Source organism: Salarias fasciatus (genome assembly GCF_902148845.1).
Source record: "Salarias fasciatus chromosome 7 unlocalized genomic scaffold, fSalaFa1.1 super_scaffold_4, whole genome shotgun sequence".
Taxonomy (NCBI): Eukaryota; Metazoa; Chordata; class Actinopteri; order Blenniiformes; family Blenniidae; genus Salarias; species Salarias fasciatus.
The window spans coordinates 25,423,123-25,447,532 of NW_021941229.1; the positions used below are offsets into that span (position 1 = coordinate 25,423,123).

At 45.4% G+C, this 24,410-nt stretch overlaps 1 protein-coding gene across 3 annotated transcripts in view; it reads left to right on the top strand.

Annotated features, from left to right (window-relative positions):
- Positions 1-13,785: 13,785 nt before the first annotated feature.
- The window catches only part of fubp3 (far upstream element (FUSE) binding protein 3), a 28,348-nt gene continuing 17,723 nt past the window's right edge, over positions 13,786-24,410 (top strand). For 2 of the 3 annotated variants that reach the window (XM_030085305.1, XM_030085306.1), the window contains exon 1: positions 13,786-13,914. In XM_030085305.1, coding sequence (XP_029941165.1) covers positions 13,819-13,914 — 96 coding nt within the window. In that variant the 5' untranslated portion in view covers positions 13,786-13,818. Of the gene's footprint in view, positions 13,915-14,085; positions 14,254-24,410 lie in introns of those variants that run through there. The other variant, XM_030085307.1, reaches the window with a different exon arrangement.

Consider the following 24,410-nt stretch of genomic DNA (forward strand, 5'->3'; position numbering starts at 1 on the left):
TTGTAGGTGCGCCGCCGGAGAGTGACAGGGACTTGAAGGTTACTTGACCCGGCCTCCCGGCGAGACGTGGGAGCCGCGCGCCGAGCGTCCATTAGCGCCCGGCCCCGTGACGCCGCCCGCCGACTTTCATGTCGCGCTATTGTTGCCAGTCCCTCCCCGGAGAGGTGGACGCTCAGCGGGTAATGAGGGGTAATTGGTCCGGGGTCAAGGATGATTAATTCCCTCGGTCAGGTGTCGGCCGGCGCTCCTACCTGGCCGGGGAGCCGGGAGAGGACAGCGGCTGCAACGTGAGACGAGTTTCCCAAACGAGTCAGCTGAGCCCCAGTGAGGGGCTGGTTGCCGGGAATTAGTCCTGGATTAGAGGAATTAGCTGGTTTCAGTCAAATAAAGAAACTTGGAAAGGAAACTCGTGCTTTCTTTCAATTTAGTTGAACGAATAATGACTAAAGGAGGCAACGAACCAGCTGAGATCAAAATCAGCCGACAGACGGCTCGTGGAAAACTAAGCCAACCGTCGACCCCGTTTATACGACGACGTTTCAAGTAAACGCTGAAACCAACGTCGTTATCATGCCAGGCCACTAGTTGGCGCTGTTGCTTGTTTTTGTCAAGGAACCACTCGGACATGCTGCAGCGAACAACACGCTGTAAACACTGACAGCGTCTGGACCAAGCGCCGACCTGCGCTGGTAAAACGTAAAGATAAAAGCTGTAATTCCGGGGAAATTCCAGCAGGGGGAGATGATGTTGGCTTCAAAAATGCCGAATTTCAGAGTGCAAATAAACATAAACATGTTTTGATCTCTGTCAGTAGTTTCTTCAACCATGATGGCTTCACCAGACTCTTTTCACATAATTCATCTGTTCATTTTATGAGTTAAAGTTTTGCATGAATCGCCCAATCACAGCGCCTCCTCTGTCCACGTGATGTGGTCACATGACAGGCTGGGCCAATCACATTTACATTCAGTTTTAAATGTTCAATATGGAGACGTCCTGCTCAAATCAACACACAGGAAGTCAGGGCGCTATGAGGGACGTCATGTAAGTTTTGCCCATTTTTATAAACTCTCTATGGTTTTACCACAGCTGGACCATTTTCAAAAAGTTGCGTTTTCAGTTTTCCGAGCTGCGTCGTCGTGTAAACAGACACCCGAAACTCTGTGGGAGTTTTCCATTTTCGCTTGAGAACGTTGTTGTGTAAACGGGGTCTTAATGAGGAGAGAGACAGCAGCTCTTTTCTGGTTTCCGAGCTCGTTCCGCCGCCTCACACTCTTTGCTTTATCCCCAAACAGGGATTTCTTCTCGATGACTCAAAGGTTGAATAAACCGAATGATCGAGCTGCCATGTGAACGTCAGTTTGTGAAGCGAGCGCGTTTCGCCGACGGCGTCTGTAAAATTCCACAGGATCATGTCTTCCCGGAGACGGCGCTGAAAGGTCACCTCGATCTCCCCCCTCCGACCACTGAAGGCAGATTGAGACGGATAGCTGTCCCCCCCGTCCCCCCCGCCCCCCCTTCAGCTTGACTGGCTAATCTGAATACCTCTCCGTCCGTCCCCTCGTTCTAACAGGCCAATTTCGGCCGCTGATTATCCTGCAGAAACCTGCGTGTGCGCGACAGTAAATGCAGGGGCTGGCTGGTAATTGACCAGGCGAAGACTGAGACGCCCGCCGTGTAATTGAGCAGGGGCCGAGGGGCTTCTGGCAGGGCTGAAAGGGTCCGAGGATCCCCGTCGCCCATTAGGCCCGGCGGGGGGTCTCCGCTGGCGGAGGGAGGGCTGTAACGTGAGGCCCGCGCCGTTTCCCAGCACTGACACCTTTTAGCTGTGGAGGGGAGGGGGGGTTGGGGGTACACCTCCACAAACATTGTAGTTAGTAGTTTAGCGTGTGGATGTGCAGGAAAGTCACGTTTTCTGTGGCTCTGAGCGCCGTCAGCTGAAGTCTTCAGTTTTTAATGTCAAGACGTCGTCGTGTAAACGGCGCCTCAGCCTGCTAACGCTAATCACAGCTGCCGTTAACACAGGCTAATGTTCCAGTGAGGCATCCTGACAGAAGTCTGAGGCGTCTCAGGGTTCAGGCAGCGGTAAACAGGAGCTTAGGGAAACAGTAACAGTAAAGATCGCCTAATTACTGACAGCCAGAGATCCAAGAGCATCATGACTTTAAAAGGAATAAAACATTAAGAAGTGTTTGACGACAAACTGTTATTAATACTCACAGAACCTGAAGCTTAACATTCTGGAGGGGAGACGTCGTATGGCATTCCTCAGGCGATGCTGGTCCCGGAGTCTCAGCGGCGTCTCGACCTCATGACAGACAGATCGAAGGGTTTTCACCTATGAACAGTGATTTTGAGGGATAGAAGGAGAAGAGAGTGATTAGCCGAACAAAGTGCGTGCTGACGTCTCGCTGTCTTCTCGCCGTCAGCAGAATATCTGCCGGTCATTCAATCTGCCCGGCATGTCCGCCGACCTCTCCTCTCCGAACACAATGAGACGGGAACAATGAGCAGGAGGGTTAATTACCTCCAATTAGAGGCCGGAGTGGCCGGTCTGTGTGTAACCTAAGCCCGGCGGGCGGCGTGGGGGCTCCTGTAATGTCTCCGGTGCTTTTCCTCCCCCCTGCTCCTGCACACCGCGCCGCCTGAAAGGGAGGATCTGCACTTTTATTTCCACTCAAAGAAGAAGAAAAAAATCCCTTGATTGCTTTCTGCTTAATACATTTGTGAATTTTTAATCGGTTCCTCTCCTCGCGCTGGATTTGAGCCGGGAGCGCTGATAGGTATTTATCAATAACCCGCCGGTTGGTTCTGCAGCTTCACCCTCTCACTTAATGCTGCTTTACTTAGCAGGTAAGGGGTTAATGGAGGGGTCCCGGGGGGGCCTGTGCAGAAAGCTAATGGGCTCGGCTAATAAGATGAGGTCACTCTCTTAGCATGAAGGATTTACAGGCCAGGATGCGAGTCTGCCGGCTCACCATTGATACATTATTTATACTCCTACAGTTCATATTCAGAGACGGTGCAGGACGATATCGGCGCCGCTGACGTGCACTGTGCAGCGCATGAGGAACTTCAGGCGTGCTGTTTGCATGTTCTACCTGAGCAGGTGGGAGGTTTGGTGATCTGCGTGTTCGATATGAAGCCGTTCGGGTTGCGGGGTCCGCTCTGCCGCTCAGCGACGATCAGGGGTCTGTTTGCTGCTGCGTCATCGTGTCAGGAAGTGATGGATGGCATTATGGGTGACTTACAGGGGGAAAGTGAGTGGTCAGTGAAGTTTGAAGCACCTGTTGTGTGTGAGTGTGAGCGTGAGTGCGAGCGTGAGTGTGTGCGTGTGTTGCTGATCAAAGCCCGTGCCCCTCTGGCTCTCATGCACCCTGGCGGGTTCCTGCCAGCTCGCATGTGCTGCTCATTCATGCTCCTGAAACCTGATCTGCTGCAACATCAACGCACCATCTGTCCGTCTGTGAGGAACCATCAGAATCAGGCCGGACACACTCGTGTGTGTGTGTGTGTGTGTGTGTGTGTGTGTATGTGTGTGTTGGGGGTGTTTACATTGATGTCCAAGCCTATTTTCTGGTGTCAAAGGACACCCATACAGTGATGTCCTGGAGATCTATAGACAGATGGGCCCATTAGGGACCAAAGCCCCGGCTTTGTTTGTCCTGAGCCGGCGATGAAATATTGATGGAAAAATAGAAATATTTTGCCTGCTGCTCAGTGTTTCCCATCTAAAAGGGTTAATGAGCGCGAGGACTCTCCCGTCTCCTGTTACAAACCAAATGTAGCTGAGCCGCCCGCTCAGATTGACTGGGATGAGGTCTGTAAGCTAACAAGAATCGATAAGCTGCTCCAAAGTGGATTAAGTTTCTCTGACAGCATTGCTCCAGTGGCTGAACTCCGGGCTGCGTCCACAACGCCTCCACCGCTTCAAACCGCACTGCTCTGAAAGGCCCGGCAGGTTGGACATCATCAGCAGGCCAGTCGGTAAAACGACTATTACATCCCATCCCAGCTCACTTCAGATTTGATATAAAGCACCAATTACAAAATAAGACATTTTCCAAAGAGACTGAGTTTGATTAAAACATGCAGGGTTTCGCTTCATCATGTCAGCTGTAAATCGACAGATTCATTCAGGTCAAGGTGATTCACTGTGTTTATTATTCCATGATTATATTGATTAAATATCATCCTCCTGAAGCCGTAATGTGGGATTTTTTTCCTTTATTTGTCAGGTTTATCGCAGGTCTTGTGAACCGTTTTGTAGGATTTCGTGTCGGTTTGAACAACATCTGTGCTCCTATGTATGTATGTGTAAACATATATGTATATATATAAGTGTGTGTGTGTGTGTGTGTGTGTGTGTGAACAGCAGTAAATGGCATTGAATTGAGTGACGGGTGCACTCACCACTCACGGTCACCTCCAGCCACCCCGTAATTATCACAGACATACATCCTTCAAAGCCCCATTCACGTCTTCTTCTTCGTAAGAGAGAAATAAAGTCTGAGCCTCTGAACCTCGGCCGTCGGCTGAGAGCGCTCATTACCCCGCCGCCGTCGGAGCGGGATGTTGTGCATGATAATTGTGGTTAATTTGACCGAACGGCCGATCGGCGGCGAGTGTGAGTGTCAGCTGTCTGACGGCGCTCGGTCTGTCAGTCATGCAGCGTGGATGCTTCTGTGTGTGTGTGTGTGTGTGTGTGTGTGTGTGTGTGTGTGTGTGTGAGATACTGTCGGCGACAGTCACAGCAGACAGGTGAACCTGTGCCGTAGTGGTTTGCACTCTTGTCTCACAGTGAGTTGATCCTCAGTTCGGCTCCCGCCTTCAGGAGCTTGTGTTGAAGCTGCATGTTCTTCCTGTGCGTGATGCTCATGTTTTCCTCATCTGCAGCACGTCATGACGCTCTGATACAGGAGGTGTTAGAGCTTTGCAGAGTGTTGGCGGTCTGCTCGTACGGTCTTTGTTAGAATCCAGGTTGTTCCTGAAGCGACGCCCCATGACCCAGCCTTCCTCTCTCCTGGCTGATCTGGGATCAATAGATTTCTCTCCCGGCCCCCCGGCCCGTCCCGGGGGTCCGCCGCCTGGCACTATGCTCTTCGATCCGCCGCGGCGCGAGCCGGTGAGTGGCCGAGGGCCCCGGCGGGTCGCCGGTCGCTCCATCTCCACCGTCTCTCGGCAGATCCCCGGGACGCCGTAAATGTTTAATGCCGCTGGTTATCTGGCCGCCGTGGCGTGTGTTATGATGGACGGTAATGCAATGTTTTTCCGATGGTGCCTGAATTACACCGCAGGGTACGCAGGCTGTTTGGGTGTTTAACCGGCCGCCATTACCGAGCCCGGCAAATGGCTTTCTGAAATGATGGCAGGAGCGAGGATTCTTTTCTTTTTTCTGCTTCAGTGCCTACTTCAGGCGATCAGCTTCATTTCTCGCCCCAGCGGCTGAGCCTGAGTCCACTCCTCCTGCAGTCTGTGTCAAACTGTGGAGGTTTTCTCAAAGCCGTGGCTCACGATGCATTCAATGACCACACCGACAACACGTGACAGAGCTGTTCTCTCCCTCGGCGTCCCTCCACAACGCAAACTGTGTGCATTTCAGGGTGAATAGGATTTTTCATTAGAATCAGAAACTTCTTCCTAAAAAAATACAATCCAGAAGGTTTGAAGATTCATCCATATCCAAGTGTACACACACCTATAGTTATTTCTGTACATAAACACACATAAAACACATATATCTAATTCAAAACATCTGAGAAACTGTAGCAAGAAGTAGAATTGATTTAATCCGACTCCTTCTTCAATCTTCAATGATCAGATTTTATAATTGTTCTGCTTCCTGAATCCTGTCCTGAAGTCAGCTACATTAGAATATTCATAAGTTATTCAAAGCATGTCTTAATCAATCACAGTGATCAATAAAGGCAGTGCTATTAGCTGAATCATTTACAGGTGGCTGTTTCTTCTGAAATCTGACAACACTGGAAAAATAAGTGTTGACTGAATCCGTCCTGTCGTTGAACGAAACATTAGTTAATGAGACTTCATTATTTTTACATTCAGTTCTGGAAATGTTTGATTTAATTATATAAATTCAAGATTTCCTCTTTACAGCCATTTATTTTTAAGACACCAGCTGTTCGTACTGAAGTGTGAGTTTAGTGAGAAAACTACTCAGAAAAAGAAACACTAATCAGTTCAGTTTTTATTTGAGTCACATCGAAGTGTAAAACATACAGACAGCATGCGACCCTTAAAACTGCAGGATGGAGGGGTAGAGCGGCGAGAGGCCTCGAAACGTCACATGAGGCTGAACTCCTCGGAGGAGCGACGGCTTCAGGGACGAAGGAGAGCTGGAGCCTGAAGTCTGAGCTGAGAACCAGAACCAGGAACTGGAGCTTCAACCCTCCTGATCGTCTGTACGGGTGAAGCAGCGGTCCTCGTGGCCCTGCGTCCTGCAGGCCTCAGGTGAGGAGGAAACAAAGAGTCAATCCTCCACCTGTAAACGTTCCAATTCCCCTCCATTCGCATCGAACCAGCAGAAATCACTCCACGGAAGTGTGATTTGTGAGTACCGGCGGACGGTCGCTCTGATTTTGTTTTCCGAGAGTCTCTTTACGGGCTGATGAATCATGCATGCGCCGTGTGTTTTGTCTTCTGTATGCATGGAGCCCGTTGTGCTTGAGGGGGCTCTTGAATGCGGCGCCACCTTAAAGCCTTACTGGGCACTTTGCGCCTCGGCGAGTCCCGGCAGCGCAGCGGTAGGTGGAGGTTTTATCCGGGAAGAGGAGATTTTCGGGGTTGCGCCTTTTAAAGCGAGCAGTGGGTTTAAAGGTGCCACGCCGCTGCCTTGCTTCGTTCAGCGGGCGCCGCTCTCCCTGCTGATGTGCTTTTATTCCCGCCCGGCCTCCTGTTTGGCTTTGAACAGCATCTGCTGTCATCCTGAAGAAATGCTCCTCTTCTTTTCTCTTCTTTTTTTTTTTTTGGTGGCTTGTTTTGTGGTGACAGCAGAAAAATTACCTGCAAAAACACTCTTTGTCAGCGGAGAGCTCACAAACAAGACCATTTAGCTATTATTTCCTCTCAGCCGCCGATACGCTCCGCAAAGCCGATGTTTACCGGGGGGAAGTGGGCGACTGTGGCAGAGGGGAGGGGGACAGGTGGAGGAGAGGAGGGAGGGATGGAGAGAAAAGGAGTAGGAGGAGGGGGGGGGGGTTATTGGAGCCAGGGAGGGGTCATGGTGTCCCAGTGGAGAGAAATAGTGGAAAACATCCGTAATTTTCACCGCGGGATCCCGTGTAATTGAGTCATTTAAAATACAGATACAGAGCTGAATCAAAGCAAAGTGGCTCGAGGAGGAGGAGGAGGAGGAGGAGGAGGAAGAGGGGAGGAGGGAGGAACGTAAAGGAGGTAAAAACAAGGAGGCACAAGTGTGGCTCTCCTATTATTGGGCGAAGCGGGTCTGTTTATCCTTTTCATCTGTCAATCTTCTCTTTCAGGACGGGACGTTACCTGTCAGCCGTTGGCTTTTGTTCCTCCGCTCTGCTCCTCTCCTCCCAGCCAGCATGATACTCTGTTCTCTTTATTCCCTCGCTGTTTTATTCCATTCTTCATGGTAAAGGGACGTTTCTCTCTTCCTCCCACTGCGACGGGTCCGTGGCCTGACTGGAACCAGAACGTTGGTCTAACATCTCAGGAGAACGCTGGGTTCCCCCGACCCCCCCCTCCAGCCTCCCCTCGTGTAAATCGATATGTTTGTGTTTTTTAGAAAAAAGGATTGAGTTTAAGTCCAAGGTTTTTTTTTTTTAACCGAGATAGTTGGAGAAACAATAAATATGTGCAAAAAAAAACTGTTTTCACTCTGTATTATTCTTAATATTATTATTAGTGCTGTCAGTTTTAATCGCATTGATCGCAATTTAATTGCATTGATCGCAATTAATCGTGATTAATTCATGGAGAACTGTCAACAATTAACTTTTTTAAAGTTGAGATTAATTGCAATGAAGAATCTAATCCTCATAAATCAGTCCCAATGTCAGGAAAAAACACTATTATCCTCTAGTTCTTTTCTTTGACCCAATTGGCAGGCCTCAATGGATTAATCGCGATTAAAATTGACAGCAGTAATTATTATTATTACACAGCATATATTTTCTATATTTTAAAATCTCTCTTTGTTTTTTGCTTCCCTTTTCTTTACATTTCATTCAAATAGAATCAATATATCATATATTTAATCATTGTGGCTGTAACTATGCTATTATTACTAGAATAAATAAATAAATGCATTGTATTGTGATGTAGTATTTCTACATATATTAATTTTAGTTATAGTGTGAGAAAAAACAAGATCTAAAAACAGTAAGAAACAAAGATAAACTTCTTCCCAGCTATTTTCAAACAATATTTGATTGATTTTTCTTTTATTTATATGTCTTTGTTTCGTTTACTTTCTCAAAAATCTATTAAAAAAAAATCTTTATTTACCAAAAAAAACTGTCTGATGCTTTTATCATGAGGATGAGGAGGAAAAGGAAAAAAAAACACAAGAACATTAAGAACTATTGTATCAGTTACTGGATGTAGATGAACAGCATGATGGTTGAAGGCAGCTCACCGGTTTCTAACAGAGACTCACGTTCACACTGAGTCAGCCTGGAATCCACTCCGGCCTCTGATCCAGGGGTTCGAACCGTCGTCTCTCTGTCACTCGGCCACGCCACTGCACCGCCGAGCCTTCCGACGTCCTGTTGCTCTCGTTCTGCGTGATTTTCAACCACATTTTCTTCATTTTCAGATTATTAAAATGCTGTAGGAGACCTGTGTCTCACTTTACCCACAATGCAGCTTGGCCACTGTCAGGAGGTTTTTAGGGAAAGCGAGATGCAGAGGTTAGGAGGGTTTATTTCCAGCTACTCTCACTTCCTCCAGCAACTCAAACCAGGTTTCTGCTGGATTCTAAGTTCACACGACGGCGTTTTCAGGTGAAAAAGGAAATCTGTCTTCACAGCTTCGCATGCTTGTGATGGGCGCCAGCTTCCCACAGGCCGGAACCGGGAGGGAAAAAAGAAGCCGTTTTAAAGATGGATGGACGGTTTAAAATAGATTCTCAGAGAAAGAACATTCAGCTTCCGAATTGCTGAAAAGATCACAGAGACCTCTCGTTCTTTTTAGCGCTTTGTGTTATTCAAATATGAAAATGATTCACGTTGCAGAGCCCGGTGTCACGAACAATGAGTCGTGCTGCGATACCTCCGAGGTCTCTCCACGAAACACTAACCGTGTTTTGTATCCCGCCTTTAGAGACGTATGCCCATCGCAGAATCCCGGCAATTATAAAGCAATTACAGTTTCATATTGCCTCTTCTTTTGAGATGGCGAAGGAGAGAAGAGGAGGAGGAGGAGGAGGAGGGGGAGGAGGAGGGGGAGGAGGTGAAAGCTGAGCAGTTTAAAAAAGAGCAAGTGTGCCAGTATTGATGTTTAATTTTTCACTAAACGCCGTGTCGTCCAGCTGGGCATGCGCTCCACTTACCTGACCACAAAGGCTCATTTTCACTTCATTGAAAGGAAAACGGATCAATCCCCCGCCTCCCGTTGATGATGTCTTGAACTCGTTCCTTCCAGCTGAGTGCAGCAGATAACTGCAGATTTCAGGAAAATCTTTAAGAACTGGCACACAGGTGCAATAATCAGGTAAAGTATGCAGACCGTGTAAAAGTCATTTTTTCCTGAAACATCCAACTCCAGTAGTTGAGCTATGTTCAGGTAAACTTTCTCTGCTCCGGTTTACACATTGATAGTTTGTCTCAGCTGTTTTGTTTGTTCTTCCTCTAGTGGCACAAAGTTAATGGATATGTTTTGGACATCATGGTGAAGTGCTCCTCCTTTCAAAAAGCTTGTGCAGTAAAATAAAACACAAACACACACTACTTGGACAATGATTATCCTAAACACACTGAAACAACATGTTTCCTCCACCTTCTAACAATGTAACTTCAGGTTGAACTTGAAGTGAAGTGAGCGAATCAGGCCCCGTTTACACGACAACAGAGCCACTGAAAACACAACTTTCTGAAAACGCTCAGTGGAAATGCTGCTACTGCACATGCAACAACGTTTTCCTCCAGAGGGTCATGAGTCCCAGTCCAGATTTTCCCGGTCCTGGTCATGGTCCTGGTCCTGGTCCTGGTCCCAGTCCAGACTCTCCCGGTCCTGGTCCTGGTCCTGGTCCCAGTCCAGATTCTCCTGGTAAGCATGACACCTTTCTGAAACTCAAACACAAAAACAATGCTCTTTCACTTTTAACATTGTCTTGTAAACAGGGCTTCAGTTCTTTGATGACAGCTCTGCTAATGCTAATGCTAATGCTAACTCTAATTGCAGGATCAACTAAAAGTTACACATGAGTTACTTTCCCAAACATGCAATCAGTAATTTTTAATCAAGTCAAATATTCAGTGGCTTGTGCAGCGCTGGGGGAAGTAGAGTCACCACTTTATTTGAAATGATGGTTCTGGGTGTTTCTGGGTGGCGTCCAGACCTTGGGTGTAGTTGATCCGGGTTTATATCCAGCCACAGGACGAACATGTGGTGTCAAAAAAGCTCGAGGCATCGGCGCAAGTTGCAGAAAATAGACACTCTGGGTTGTGGAAGGGAGCGAGAAAAACCACCCAGGTCCAAGACGAGCATGTCAACCATCCAGAGAGGTTTCAGCCTGTAAGAAAAGAATGCTAACCGCTGCACCGCCACATATGGGGGCTGGCTAAGTGTTATCCGGTGGTGAAATTAGCAATATCTTCAGTTTTCATGCCAATTGTGGTAGTTGTGTTTACATCTGTAAGAATTTTCCACTTATCTGCTGCACCTCTTCACCTTGTGAGACCCAAAACGCTGCTGCTTCTGGCTCTCATGCACCGGATCGAGGGGCGAGTCAGGCCTGGGAACAGGCTTCTATTCTCTGCAAGACAATGACGGGGAGGAAGCTGTGTGTGTGCGTTTGACACTTGATCGGCCTGCTACGGTAACCACAGCCCCACACACACACACACGAGAGAGAGACACACACACTCACACACTCACGCACACTAAATCAGTTCCCACTGCTTGATTGGCAGGACTCCAGAGACCCACACCTGCCTTAAACTGCACTCACTCTCTCCGCTGTTTGACCAGATGGTGGCTGAATTCATCATACTTGTCAATATGTGTGAGTGTGTGTGTGGATGTGTGTGTCCATTCTGCATCATCTGGCTGGATATATGATGATGGCCACCTGACCCGCTCTTTGATAGTAAAATCATTTCCCAGCCACCTCCAGGTTTGAATACATTTCCAGCACATGGTAGCAATATGTCGGGATCAGACTTCAGTCGTGTTAAATTGGAGGTCTTCATTTAGGGGGGCTTTCTGGGAACAGCTGCCGCTTAATTTGCCTCGGCTTCTTTTTTGGAGGTGATAACATGCCCAGGGGCTGATGAGGAAGGGAAATGGATATATGTTCGGATGCCTGTTAGACGCTGAATGCCAATCTGCTTGTCTCAGATTCGAGGTCAGTCATCCGGCAGCTGCACACAAGCATGCTGCATCAGTAACCATGGTGGGAAACATTTTTATTCAACAGACCACTCACAGGTTCACCATCTCTCTGCAGGCTTCAGGTTTGTGCAAGATCCCACCAGCAGACTGAACCTTAAATATCCAAACTGTCATGCAAACCTTCATCAGACACCGAAAAACAAAGATTTAAATCACTCCGACCTGCATGCAACTCTGCTTCGCCGGACCACACATTAATCTGAGCTCTCACTGGTCCACTTTGCTCATTGAGGTTTGGATTCAAATCATGGAGCAGAGACTGTTTTGCATAAACAGCTTGGAAATTTCCAGCAATTTTACTTTCTTCTTTCTGGCTGCTGGCATTTTTTCCAGATGTGCAAAAAGTAGATGTTTCCACATGTGCAGCAGGCAGCGAGACGGCAGTTTTTAAAGGATCTTTATTTTTGTACATTCATCATGCATTCATTTACCTACATGAAATAGCTGGTTGTGCCATTATTTGCGCTCTTGTCTCACAGGAAGCAAGTCGCTGGTTCAGTCTTGTGGGGGGTTTCTCTGTGGAGTTTGCATGTTCTCCATTATGGAAGAGTATTAGGGTCGCTGTTGGAAGAGTTTTTGATATTTTACGTTGCGTTGAAAGCATATTCTGTTTGTATTTTGCTTACTATTTCAATAAAAAATTTAATGTAGATTTTAAAAAGTTATTTTAAACAAAACACATTAACAGAACTGCTTTCTCCCCAACATATCTGAACAAAATCTATTTGCAAAGCATCAAATATCATGAACAACTGGTTTCATCACAACACATCTGAACAAAACTGCTTTCAAACCAACAAATACCAACAGAGGCTGCTTTTAATGCAACTCATATGGACTGTTTTAAACACAACATATAAAATTAAAATCTGTTTTCAGCTTAGCAAATACTAATGCGTTGAACACAACATATATGGACAAAAACTGTTTTCAATCTTTCTAAAAGAAAACAAGAAAGGTTTGGCACATAAAAATAAAATTGCACAATTACCTCAACCTCAAATTCAGGATCAATTGTTTTATTACATTGAAGTTAACTTACAACTAAAATAAAAGAAATGAATTTATAAATAAATAAACAAAACTGAAGCCAGTAGGGGACAGGGAAATAATGGTTCGACCAATGTTTGAAATTGTGTGCGATGGGGATGAGGAAGAAGGCCAGCAACCACTTCCTCATTCTGACAAATATTTATCCGGTTAGTGCATTTTGTCAAGTAAACATCTTCCCTTAACCTCAAGTGTGACGGTCTTTTCATCTCATGAATCCCTCTGTTGATTTCAGTCCACTTATCGACTCAAGGTGGCTTTTATTTTTAACATTTTCAGGTGATATGCGTCGTTTCCTGTCATTCCTTCTGGTTGGTCACTCAAATAAAGTGATTGAAGTGTCTTAAAACTCTTTTTGGTGGTTATTTCTGGAATTGAAAACAGTTGTTTTCATAGATTTGCAACCTCTACTGGACTTGACTGGGCACCGTGGAGGCTGTGGTGGAGAAGAGGACACTGAGCAAACTGTTATCCATCATGGATAACCCCGACCACCCTCTCCACCACACACTGGACAGACAGCGGCGCTCCTTCTCAAAACGACTGTCAAAGCTCCGCTGCCACAAGGACAGATACAGGAAACCATTCCTACCACAGGCCATAACTCTACTCACACCTGGCTGACAGAGGAAACTCCTGTCGTCTTCATTGTATAGAATTTTTTCTGAGTAAATTATGTGTGTGTGTGTGTGTGTGTGTGTATATATATATATATATATATATATATACTTTTTTTAAAATTTCTATTATTGCCATTGCAACAGTGGAATTTCGCAGTTTAGGGTAATAAAGTAAAGCTCTACTCTATTCAGTCGACAGCAGTTGTTTGTATTTGTTGAGATGAAACCGTTTTTCATGATATATATCCATCGTGTTGAATGCAGGTTCTGTTTTTTTCTGTATATAATGAATTAAAAGCAGCTCCTGTTGGTATTTGTCGAGTTTAAACCGTGTTGCTCATCCATGCTGAGGGACAGCAGCTCCTGCTCATGTCTGTTGAGTAGAAACCATGTTTTTGCACCACGTGTCCTCCTCCTCCCTCTTCTCGCGAGCCCGGACGTCTCGCGGCGCTTCGCGCGGCACGTGTGCTCCTCTTCTCTTTTTTTTCCTTTGCATTTTTTTTTTTTTTTTTTTTTTTTTTAAAGTGGCTCTCAGCTGCCGAGGCGGATGATGATGATGGCGGAGCTGGTCCAGGGACAGGCCTCGGTGGCTCAGCCCTCAACGAAAGATGACTTCGCAGACACGATACGCCGGGTCCGACAGGTAAAGGACGCTCTCCGGGCGGACACGTCTGCGGGCCTGCGGGTACGGCAGGCCGCGTGTTTGCGTGCGGAGCAGGCCGGGACTTTGTGTCGGGGCACCCCGGACCCCCTCCTCCCCCCTCCCCCTCCCTTACTATAAACACTCCTCATGCAGCCCAGCGAGCTAGCAGGCTAACGTGAACTAGCCGAGCGAGCGTAGCCGGAGAGGGCAGATTAGAGTTCCTGGTGGACGCCGGAGACGCTGAATAACGGCGACAAAAGTGCGGAAAGGGGACGAGACGAGTCGTCTGTGGCGCAAAACACGAAGGCCTCTGACGGTGTCGAACTTTGTGCTACTTTAGTAAGTTAAGTCGATCCGCTGCAACCTGTTGTCAACTCTGGAGAAGTTACAGTTAGCTTAGCGTGCTAGCTCCCTATCTCGGCTCCGACACGGTGCGGTTTGACCCGCAACGTGACACGGGGGAAACGTCGACGGCGGACGGGGGTGCTGGACAGGCCGGGGGTGTCGGTGACACGCCGTCTGTGACACGCTGTCCGCGAGCTAAAGCCTGCTAGTTTGAAGTCCTGCGTTAGCATGAGTGTAACTGGTTGTTGCCCCAGTTAAAGAGACGACTGGTGGCCCGGTGAGTGACCGCACGCACCGCGAACCCTCAAAATCACCCGCTCCCCCTCATTTAGCTCGAGGATCCCCCCGTGCGGGACCCACGTGGAGCGGGTTACACCTGGCGACACGAGGGGGGTGAGTTTTGGAGGAGCTGGTGTTAGCCTGCTAGCATGTGCGGTACTGGGTGTCCTCGCAGGCAGCGTTGGCGTTAGGCCATGTAATGTAACGTCATCTGTTGAAATAAGCCCCCCTCCACTCCTGCTCGGCACACCGGGGTGTTTTTCCATTCCTCACCGGGAAATACCTGGAAAAATATCATTTTGAAACCAAAACGCAGCCTGCATTTCACTTCGATCGCCACCACCGTGCAGGTCATGTGTCACACAGCAGAGAAAGGCCCCAGTTTGCTGTAGTAGTGAGCAAGTTTTCTCGCTCCAGCACAGATGTTTCGGTGTAAATCGAACTTCAGTCACAAACCCTGTCTACCTTAGCTTCCCTATAATGCTAATTATGAACAGCCAGGTTCTTATCTTGCCATTTGTGTAATCAAACCGAGCTGACACAAACATCTTGCGCAATGGTTCGTTGTTGAAGTACACAGAATTGGATTTTTCTGCTGTCTGATATGCTGGTGTTTAGTCAGATTGATTGCCAATACATACACATTTCCCCTCCTAACTACAGACTAAATGGACTTCCACTTCACTGAACTCAAAATTATATTACCACAATTCCCCTACTGAAAAAATGCAGGCCTTCACTGTCAGTGTGCACACATGGTGCAGCTCAAAACTTGAGTGACACAAAGCAAAGGGCTTTTTATCAACCTGTCACATGAACATATCTATTTTCTGATGACACTATAAGAAAATAATTGTATATACTATCAAAATATACTCATAGGTTTATAAATATGTTAACTGAATATTTCCATAACTTTAGCACAACCAAGCTTGCTATGACACCAGGCATTTACATTTTCATACAGTACTTAAATTTTATTTTGTTTCCTTTCATTTTTAGTATTTCAATGTATTTAAAAAGCACTTTCAAAATGGTTTCCTGAATTACTGCAAGTAATTGAATTGAAAGTCCTTTATTTGTCCCGCAGGGGGAAATTGCAGTGTTACAGCAACACAATGTAGGAAAGAAAAGTGAAAATTACAAAGCCCAACCATAGACAAGTTCAGTAAGAATTTGAATATAAATCTAGGATAGATATAATTGAATAACAGATATAAACTGACCGACAAATATTAAATTGATGAAATGACATTTCATTGAAATACACTCGTGCGAAACGGAACCAAGTTTTAGAACTTGAATGTACGTTTTAATTGTTGGGATTTTTTTGTAAGGAATTTTTTTTTTTTAAAAAAAACAATAAAAAAGCTTTTTAATATTCTCCCAACAGGTCATCCCAGAGCTTCAGCACTTAAATAACAACTGCTGGGTCACCCTGGGGTTTTAATCGTGATCTAATCATCTTCAGCCGGGACCCATAGGAGGAGGTTAAGTTACAATGTGCTAGTAAAGTATTCAGTGTTGCATTAAGAGGATACTCTCACTCTTACTTGGTGAAGTGACCTTAAATGATGTGGCCACATGCAGGGATGACGCCTTCCTGAGCCAGATTAAAAAAAAAAAAATACATAGATATGAGTACATGGCCACAATAGAAGAAGTAGCAAGAGTTTTAAATAACCCGCACAGTTCAGATATTTCCAGTCACTGAATGACACATCCGTGCTTCATGCAGCAGGTCTGCCTCTGGGCTCCGAGACTTTTTACATCACTTTCTTCAATGTCTACTTTAGTGGATCATGATTAATTTATCAGGAGGATTTAAAAAAAAAAAAAAGAAGCAAAGCAGTGTTGTCCAAGCACTGAGCTGTTCACTGGAGGTGAGGCACGTTGCTTTACCTCCAGTGTATTTAAATCTGCTGCATCAATCAAAAATAGGTCATTGATGAAGATGGTCCTCACTCTAAAGTGTCAGTTAATGAGCAAGACTTTAATTACTGAAGCCTTGAGTTACAATCTTCAACTGCATTGAACTTTAAAGACTGATTAAATACTCTTGAGTGTTAGCATTTAGCATCCAGGCTCAACATATTCCAATAACGTCCTGACTCGGTTAAGCACAAGTAAACAGAAGCTATGTTATCGTCTCAGACTAGATCATTACGTTTTCAGATAACCAATGGGAGGATCGGTTCAAAACTTGTTAGGTTCTGGGGGTCTGTTGACAAAACTACGGTGCTCAGAGCCACTGAAAACGCAACCTTTTGAAAACACCGTGTCGATGGGGGAAATGCTGTCATTGTACATGTGAGCCACGGCTGTCAAATACTGCTTCTGCACATGCTCAGTAGATGGACAATGAGAACAAGGTTTCCTCCAGAGTGGAATGACTCCCAGTCCAGATTCTCCAGCACGTGGTAGTTTTCACACCATTACAACTTTGTCATTTGTCCAGACGAATGTTGGTGTACTCGCCATCGTAGCCCAGCGTTGTCGGTGTCCAGCAGCACTCACTAGCTGCCCAACAATGCCGACAACACTGTTTTCTGCATTTATGCCATTTCAGTGTAAATGTGAAACTTTTCTGAAAGGAAAACGCAAAAAAACGGCACATTTTCATTTGCAGTGATGTTGCGTAAACCGGGTATAAAGTTAGCTGTAGCGTAGCTAGCTCGCACTGCTAGCAGCCACTGCTGTTCTATGCAATTTAAGATTAAAGGTCCAGTAAAAAAAAAAAAAAAGGAAGTTCCGAGAATGGAACGTCGTGGATGGGCGGGGCTTGATCGTTGCACTTCGGGTTCCAGAGCCAATCATGTGAGTTTCTGAGGTTGCCAAGCAGGAGGGTGGGGGGTACATCATGTGACCAAATATTACTTATTGAACCTTTAAAATGCTTGCTGCCCAGCCATTGGTAGAACTGTTTTTAATTTCACTAGCTGTTTTTTTTTTCTTGATAAATAACATTTCAGTTGCTTCATAATCTGACCTCCTGTACATGTTGTCATTTTTTTATCCTTATTTGTGGCACATTTTAAGCTTTTTGTACCGCTGAATTTTCCTAAATGTCTCGTTGTGACTGAATATTGACACAAAGGGAATACTTGAAAAAATTTTGAATTTTGTCAAGCTGGAAAACCGTTTTAAAAATAACTCCTTCTGCCAGGGTCAATTTAGACTGCAGCAGGCCACCTCAGCCTCTAATTGCCAGAAATCCCGCGGCCCCTGAACGCCTCCTGTGCTGAGGCATTAGCTAAACGCGCTGCCCTTGCTGTGCTTCCTTTCTGTCCTGACATGGCTGGAGAGGTCCAAAGTACTGAACAGTTTCCTGCCTGCTGTATTTTGTCACTGGAGGAATTGACTGGTCTGCAGCAGCACTAAGCATATTTCCACGTCTTTGTTCTTCTCCTAAGCTTTCTTACAGTTTTTCTTTCTTGAAGTTTTTTTTTACCTGTGCAGCTGGAAAATTGCATTTAAGTTTTCTGACCCTGTTGGAAGTGCTTTTTAACGTGGATTGTATTGAGCGCCTTCTATTTAAATACGGTGCTAGGATTGATACTCGATTACTGTGGAATATCATTAAAATAAATTTGCTGGCAGTTTGTTCCAAGCTTCTGCAGCGTAAAAAAAACAAACTGTTGCTGCTGCAACACACACTATATATTTCGGCGTAGGAGTGGAGTTTGGAGCATGATCACACTCGGAGGCTTTAAAACAATAAATCAATTAGAAATCAGCCCTGAAAGCTACAGGTTGCAAAAGAAGAGACAGGGACACGCTGAAGGGACGGAGCGTTCTCTCAATAGATCCTCTGGCATCGCACTACCACCCACTGTAGCCTCAACAAGTAACACAGGTTTTACCTTTTCTAACTGTGTCATAGAAACTATAATAAGTCTGCAGGGAGTGTACTTTTCACTCGTTCAATAGTGAAACTTCATCTGGGTTTGTCATGAAAGCCTTTAAAGCAACTTCTGATTCATTTTTTTTATTTACTTGACAATAATCTCTGACAAAAAATGCTGATTATGGGTGAAATTGCAGGTCCGATCCCCCTCGTTATTCGAGGGCTTTGTAATGGACGCTCTGTCTGTATGGCGTACGGTAAATCTGTTTTTTTTTCTTCTCTCCAAGTGGACATTTGAGCAGCACCGCATAGAAAAGAGAAGTGTGTCATATGACGTTGTGGCATTGGCCTGAGATGTGTTGTAACAGCTCTTTACTCTGCGAGTTCCCGCAGATGCGACTTGACATTTAAATCTCGCCGCTGCGCGAGTTGAAGCCGCTCCTCGGTCTGTTTGGGTCCATTAAGATTCGCCCGTCTTAATTCACCTCACATTTACCGCTGTCAAGGTGTCACCTAATGTGTCTAAACACAAGCGCTCGCGGTGGCGTCCACTAATAGGATGCAGCATTTGTTGGGAAATAAGTCGTGTATTTGTGCTGCTGGGTAATGGATTAAATGCAGGTTTTGGAGGTGTGAGGCCACGTCGTGATCTCGTCGTTCTTCCATTAGCCTTAAAGGTGCAGCATGAGCGGCTTCTTGAATGTGCCATTAGATGGCAGTAGTGAGTATTACTCAGTTATGAGCCAAGATTTCATGTTTGCTTTGACTAATACAGGTACTTTAATGGTTTGTGGAGGAAACAAATAACCAACGAGTGTAATGATGCAAAGGGTGGGGAAAAAGCCAAAACTGTTAAAATGGAATAAAATGTTTCCTGAATTTTATTATTCACAGTTTGAGTAAATGTAGTGAAGTGCAAATATTGTTCATCTTTTGTGGCTTTAGATCAGGGGTGTGGAAGTCGTTTTAATTCAGGGGCCACATTCTAATTTCATCTTGACTGGATCGCACAGTTATAGTCGTGCTCTGACAACCTTAAAATAGAAATTTTCAAACTTTTCTTAGTTGTGGTGTGGAGTATAAATGATGGAAATGTTTATTTTTGGGGGGGGAATAATTAATAATTAGGACCCACAATGATTAGAGTTTTAACATGAAGTCAGTTTGAATGAAAGCTTGTGGTGTCATACAGTGGAATGTTCCTAAAGCTTCTGCGTTCTTCATGTTTTCACAAACTCCTCACACAGCGAAGCAACCAGCTAGCTAGTTAGCTTTCGTGGCAGCATCACCAATATCTCAGCGTTTTCTGCAGCTTTTTAATGTTTTTGAAAGTATGCTTAGCTTTGAAATTTTTACCATTTTGTTTGCTGGCTTGCTGGGATGAATTAGAGCCTCTTCTGGGCCGCCTTTGGCTCACGAGCCTTATGTTTGACCCACCTGTTCTGGCTTGATTTCGCTTGGCAAGTGAATTAAAACCATCTAAATTTGAAGCTTCTAGACTCGGTGTTAGATCTGACAGACTGGACGTTCTCTTTAGCTGGCTAACGTGGGTGGCGGTACCAGTGTTTCCCAGTCCTGGTCCTCCAGCCCCCCTCCTCCTAACCTACAGCGAACGTCCTTAAAGGGGCTGTATCTTGCTTTTTCAGCTAGTATGTACCCTATTATGGGTTTGGACATGGTAGTAGTTTATTTTTGGCGCTAAGGAAAAGTCATTTTGTGTTAAATAAAAGATTTTCGGGGGCTAATTCTGAAACCCGGAAGAGAAAACGTTCAGTTTCACTGAAAATCCCGCCTCTCCCCCTGTGGACTGACTGACAGCGTACTTCAACCAATCGGAGCTTCAAAACAAATACGTCATGCGTTGGCGTCTCTAAGGGTTAGCTTTAGCTCCTTCGCTCTAGCTTCTCTACACGCAAAGACACGCGAAAACGTCTTTTCCTGTTAGTAACTCACCAAGCGCAGACCCTTCAGACTCTTGCTCTTGCTTGATTGTTGCTTTCAGACGATGGTTAAATTTTATCTCCGTAATCGGAGATACAGAAAGCAGCAACGCTGATTGCCGAGGGCCTGCGGGGGGAGGGGGGGAGGGGGAGGGGGGGGGGGGGGCCCCTCAGTGGAAAATGCGAATCAGCTGCGTGCTGGTCAGAGGAGAGTTGGCGTGTTGTCTGCGCGGGGGTGGGGTGGGAGAAGAGTGGTGGGAGGAGTTCAACTTTGTGACGTACTTAGGTTTGAAGAGTTTCAAACGAGCTGTTTTCTACCCGAAGGGAGGGGCTGCTGTAGAGAGCAGCAGACTGGAAGAGATTACTCAGACATGCGTGGATGAAGGCAAATAACATTTTGGGGGTGGTTTTAAAGGGAAATCAACTTTGTGGCATGCTGAAAACCTTAAAACAGTGGATTTTGCATGATATAGGTCCTTTAACAGACGATCAGGGAAATGTCTCCAACATGGAGGGCCTGTAGGTTCTACTTCACATTAGTTGCTGCCTCTCGGTTACTGTGCCCATGTTTTACTTCTCCCGCCGTGTTGGGATCAAATCGAGCCGTGTGTGAATGCCAACAGCCCAACTTGAAACTGTAAAACCCTCCTGACCATGCTCGGCTTTATGTTTCCATTTTTATATCTTAGCTGAGAAACGGTTACAGTGAAGAAATGCGAGTATCCTGGAGGCCGGTGGAGTCCAGTTGTTTACCTTGTGGCCTCCAGCGGACACCGAGTCTGTTCAGCTGTTGGATACACAGCTTGTACCCGACGCTTTGCCACAGAATCCATCAGGCTGCGTGACTGCGGACTCCCATTGACGCGCGGCGGCAGCACTGAGAGACATTTCTGTTTAAATGTCAGTGACCCGGGACAGCCATAAATCAGGCTGGGAAACCATGTGTCCCACTCACTTTTATAGACCCGCGCCTCCAGGCAGCTTCACTCATTAAACTCTCACCTGTGCTGCTTTAGCCAGGCTGAATTAAAAATGCTAATGTCCTTTGCCCATTTAAATATTGTATCCCCCATTAGGTTGATCTTTTTTTTTTTTTTTTAATGCATCCATCAAAATATTGCCTCATCCAAACATGCCAACTTCAATGAAATGATTGCTCTTTTATGAATTTGTCTAATTAGATATAATTGTTCCATTTTTGGATAATTATCCAGTTTATCAAGGGCTGGACTTAAAAAATAATAATAATAAAAAAATGTGATCATCTGTAGTTGAAGCATCAAGTGTGTGATTTAGTAGAACATGAAACATATTTTAAGTTTTTCTTTTCAATTCTGCACAAAAATCCCTTTAAAGGTGAAACAGCGGCGCCTAACTTTAACCCTAACTTTCAAGTGACAATTTAGCGCTGTTAGCGTTGCTCGCAGTGAATATGTCGGGGCACATTGTACACATCATTAAAAATGTGTAACATATTTATGGTGGAAAATAAGTATTTTTCAAGTTGAAAAAGTCCTTAATGCACCTTTAAATAAGTTTCTTTATATATAACCTTGCTCTTTTGAACATAGGATAAAGACCCACAGGTTGCAAAGTGTTTTTTATGTGTAAATGTTTAACATTGTGAGATTTTAGTCTCACTCAGCCACATTTCGTGTTTCTAAATATAAAATGCCTGTAATGTAATAGTTAACCTATAAAAGGAACTGATTGATTAATTAAACCAGATTTCCTTTTTCTGAATGCTTGACACCTTTTAGTTTGAGTGTAAAAAAAGGTTATAAATCCCATTTATACATGTTTGCAAAAATGTATTCCTCCCAGAATGAATTACAAAAAGATAAACCTTTAAATAGATTTGTCTACCGTTTGTGTTGTTCTGCTTATGACATGAATAACCAGCAGAAAGCGTTAGCTTTTCAGTCCCTTTCTTTTTCACTCTGTTCCATTTTTCGCCTTTCGCCTTTTTCTCCGACACATTTTTAGATTTTCAAACCCGTCACGTCGGCGAGCGAACGCCGTCAACATCCCAAATTGCAGATCGCATGCGTCCAGGTATGGGAGAAAGGTGCCTTTCAGGTGACTGAAATGAATGGGGGAGTCGTCGTTAATTTTCCAGAAAGTTCCGGCATTTCCTTGAGCCGCGACTTGCTCCATAATGCCGTTTAAAGCTGCTCGACATGTGCATAGCTGAGGGGATGTCATGGAAACAGCAGCAGCCCCACACCTGCTTCCTTTTATTCCTGCTTATTTCCACCGCACCCCTCTCACTTCCACCGGCGGGCTCTGAAGTAGATAATCGTCCCTGAAGGTGACGCGAGACTCTAATTTCCACCACTAGATTTTCATATTGTGAAAAAGAAAAATTCCAGTCCGACACAGATGTCAATTTACTGCAATTTTCTGAAATGCTATACTTTGGTGTGGAGAGGAGAGGCGGCAGATTAATAGTGAATGGAAAACGCTGTTGGTGTTCTCATGCGACGCAGCCCCGGATTTAAACGTCCATCACGGCGGCGCATTAGCGTCTACTCTCGATTGACGAGCGGCTGATGTTTAAAAGCAGACTCAGGTTGGTTTGGAGCGTTGGCCCCTCATGCAAATCACCGAGCTGCTCAGAAACCTGCAAAACAGGCAATTATTGACTCAATCACCAAAAATATGCCGCGGCTACATATAGTAGGGCTGCAGTAAATAACGAATATAAACTCTGAATGTCTTGTTGGTTTGATAACGGTGCTCGTTCTCTTGCCTCTAATTTACACGCTCTACTACTGATCCATGTTTCTTGACTGTGTTTGGCCTTTCACTCTTGATTTTTGTTGGTTTTGTTTCTCAGTTTATCATGGCATTTGTGCTTCTGTGGCCTCCAGTTGTGAAATAACTAGATGTCAGATGATTTAATTTACAATTAAAAATCAATTAGTGTAATATGTCATAAACGTCAAGAATCTTGCAGGTTTGGTGAATAAGTTGCACTTTTTCTTCATAATTACAACTCATCTTTGCATTTTTGTTGCATGAATGCATTGTAGATGGAAACAGTTTTTATCAGAATCCAGTTCCCTTTTGTAAATCTTCCTTTGTGCATGTGGTCGTGCTGAGGGATTTGCAGTATTAAACCTTAAAGGTTGTTGGTTTTGAACAGGAGTTTTGCAAACTTTCTCTCACCAGTGTTTTTAAAACGTAACTGATGCAACTGTTCCGCTTTAATTCATCTTCATTACGTTGATAATAAATGTAGAAGTTGAAATGTAAGTTCTAGTAATAAAATCAATAGTTTCCTGCACCTATTATCATGGAAAGGAGTCGTCATGCTGGAGAAAGTCGTCTCCCCTGACCCCAGATCTCTCCCGCCGCTAAGCCCATAATGAAACCCTTCGGTGCCCCACAGGTTATAGATGAGTGGTTTTCCCACTGTGGAGGGGTGCCAGACAACTTCAGGGGGAGCGCAGCAGCTGGCAGAATAAACCGGTAAACATAATAATCTGATTAGCTCCCTGAAGTTATGGTCGTTTTGATTTTACGCACGGCTCCTGATACCTTGCGGAGGACTGCGAGGTGGTTGTGTAGAGAGGACGGTAGCAGGAAGTTTTTCACGGCCTCTGAAACTCAAAAGCTGCAAGTAGCCACCGAAAATGTATCTGAAGTCGAGCAGCATGCAGCCGCTTTGGATCAAATCGAGAAAGTGAGTTTGACAACTTTGTTGTGGTGAAGTTGGACGACGATCTGCGGTGAGGCTGTCCTCTCCGCAGCTTTCTCCAAACCGGATTGACAGCCCGAGTTACCGAGCAGTTTGTGTTTTTACTGTCACACCTCTTACTTTTTTTTTTTTTTTTTTCTTCTTCTTCCATGGAGCTCCTCTTCTGACAGCGCCGGGCGGTCAGTGGAGACGCTGCCCTGCACGGCGATCTATATCATTTGTCAGTGAAATCAGGGAAAAGTTTGCGACTCTGACACATGTGCGTGTGAGGGAGGAGTCTGGCCGCCGTGCAAAGTGCAGTTTTCAGCCGCCGCTGTCACAAACATGCCAAACGTCACAACCGAACTTGGTGCTTTTAAGGCAAACAGGAAAGTGTTGCTCC